Source organism: Saprolegnia diclina, assembly GCF_000281045.1.
Source record: "Saprolegnia diclina VS20 unplaced genomic scaffold supercont1.67, whole genome shotgun sequence".
In the NCBI taxonomy this organism is placed as follows: Eukaryota; Oomycota; class Saprolegniomycetes; order Saprolegniales; family Saprolegniaceae; genus Saprolegnia; species Saprolegnia diclina.
Genome location: NW_008246134.1, coordinates 176,213 through 177,275, shown reverse-complemented (window position 1 = coordinate 177,275; position 1,063 = coordinate 176,213). Strand labels below are relative to the sequence as shown.

Below are 1,063 nucleotides of genomic sequence, written 5' to 3'. Positions count from 1 at the left end.
CACATTTTCTTGCTCTTGGCGGCCGCCAACGAGCCCGCCTTACGTAATTGCTACATCTGCGAGTAGCAAGGGCACGCGCCGTACACTGCCGTGGCAATGCGTGCGACGACGACACCGGCGCTTGCCATGTATGTTGCTACAGTCGCATCGCGGCTCTATTGCCGTCCCGCGAGCGGCGACCACTGCGTCTTTGAGCAAGACGGCACGCTGCAACTTAACAGCTTTGTGGCTTCGAATCTCCGCGTACAAGACCCGGTGACCAACGACGTCTTTGTCCGGCTCGACAACTGCACCGCCTGGCTGCCGCTACGCTGCTTGGGGTCGTATACTGCGACTACGACCTGTACCATCATCAAGGTGTCGACGCCGACGAATGTGTACCGCAACATTCACACCTGGGCAAACAGCAACGCTTTGGCGACGTTGCCTATCAATCACCTCGACTCGACAACTTGCCACGTCATCGCAAGTACCGGCAGCTTGTATGCGCGAGTCTCGTACAACAATCATGTCGGCTGGTGCCGTCTCGAGCAATCGGACGTCCTCTCGCAGTGTCCGCCGCGCCTGACCGAGCTGGCGGCTGGTCGTTCGATCCCTGTTGCGATACTCCAAGGCGACTACTACCTCCTCGTGCTCAACGAGGTCCAAGCAGGTGGGACGACCACGCAGCGCTTCAAGTACCGTATTCCGCACACGATGGCGCGCCAGATCGACAACTGCATCTCGAAAGGCCGGCACGTAACGCACGCGGCCCTCGGCCCCAACGGCGAGTGGTACATTAGCAGTACCAAGCCTGATGGCAGCGGCACTCACTGCTGGGCCAGCAAGAACGTCTCCAAGAAGTTTTCGAAATCCATGACGAAGGACTGTTGCGTTGCCTTTGGGCGCAATGGCAACTTTGCACTCGTCGGCTCCGTGGCATCTTCCGGCTTGAAGAAGGATGCCAAGAAAGCATTGCACGGTGCGCGCAACATCAAGGCGTTTGGCTTTGATGAGAACAATGGGTTTTTCACTAACAATTCGGGCGGTGTCGACGCCGACAACATTGCCTCCTGGTTCATAA

At 57.9% G+C, this 1,063-nt stretch overlaps 1 protein-coding gene across 1 annotated transcript; it reads left to right on the top strand.

Annotated features, from left to right (window-relative positions):
• Positions 1 to 96: 96 nt before the first annotated feature.
• Positions 97 to 797, top strand: SDRG_14118 (hypothetical protein; the record flags this gene model as incomplete). The annotated part of the gene is made up of 2 exons (XM_008620225.1): positions 97 to 738; positions 783 to 797. The coding sequence occupies 2 exons, from the start codon at positions 97 to 99 to the stop codon at positions 795 to 797; spliced, it is 657 nt and encodes a 218-aa protein (XP_008618447.1).
• Positions 798 to 1,063: the final 266 nt, after the last annotated feature.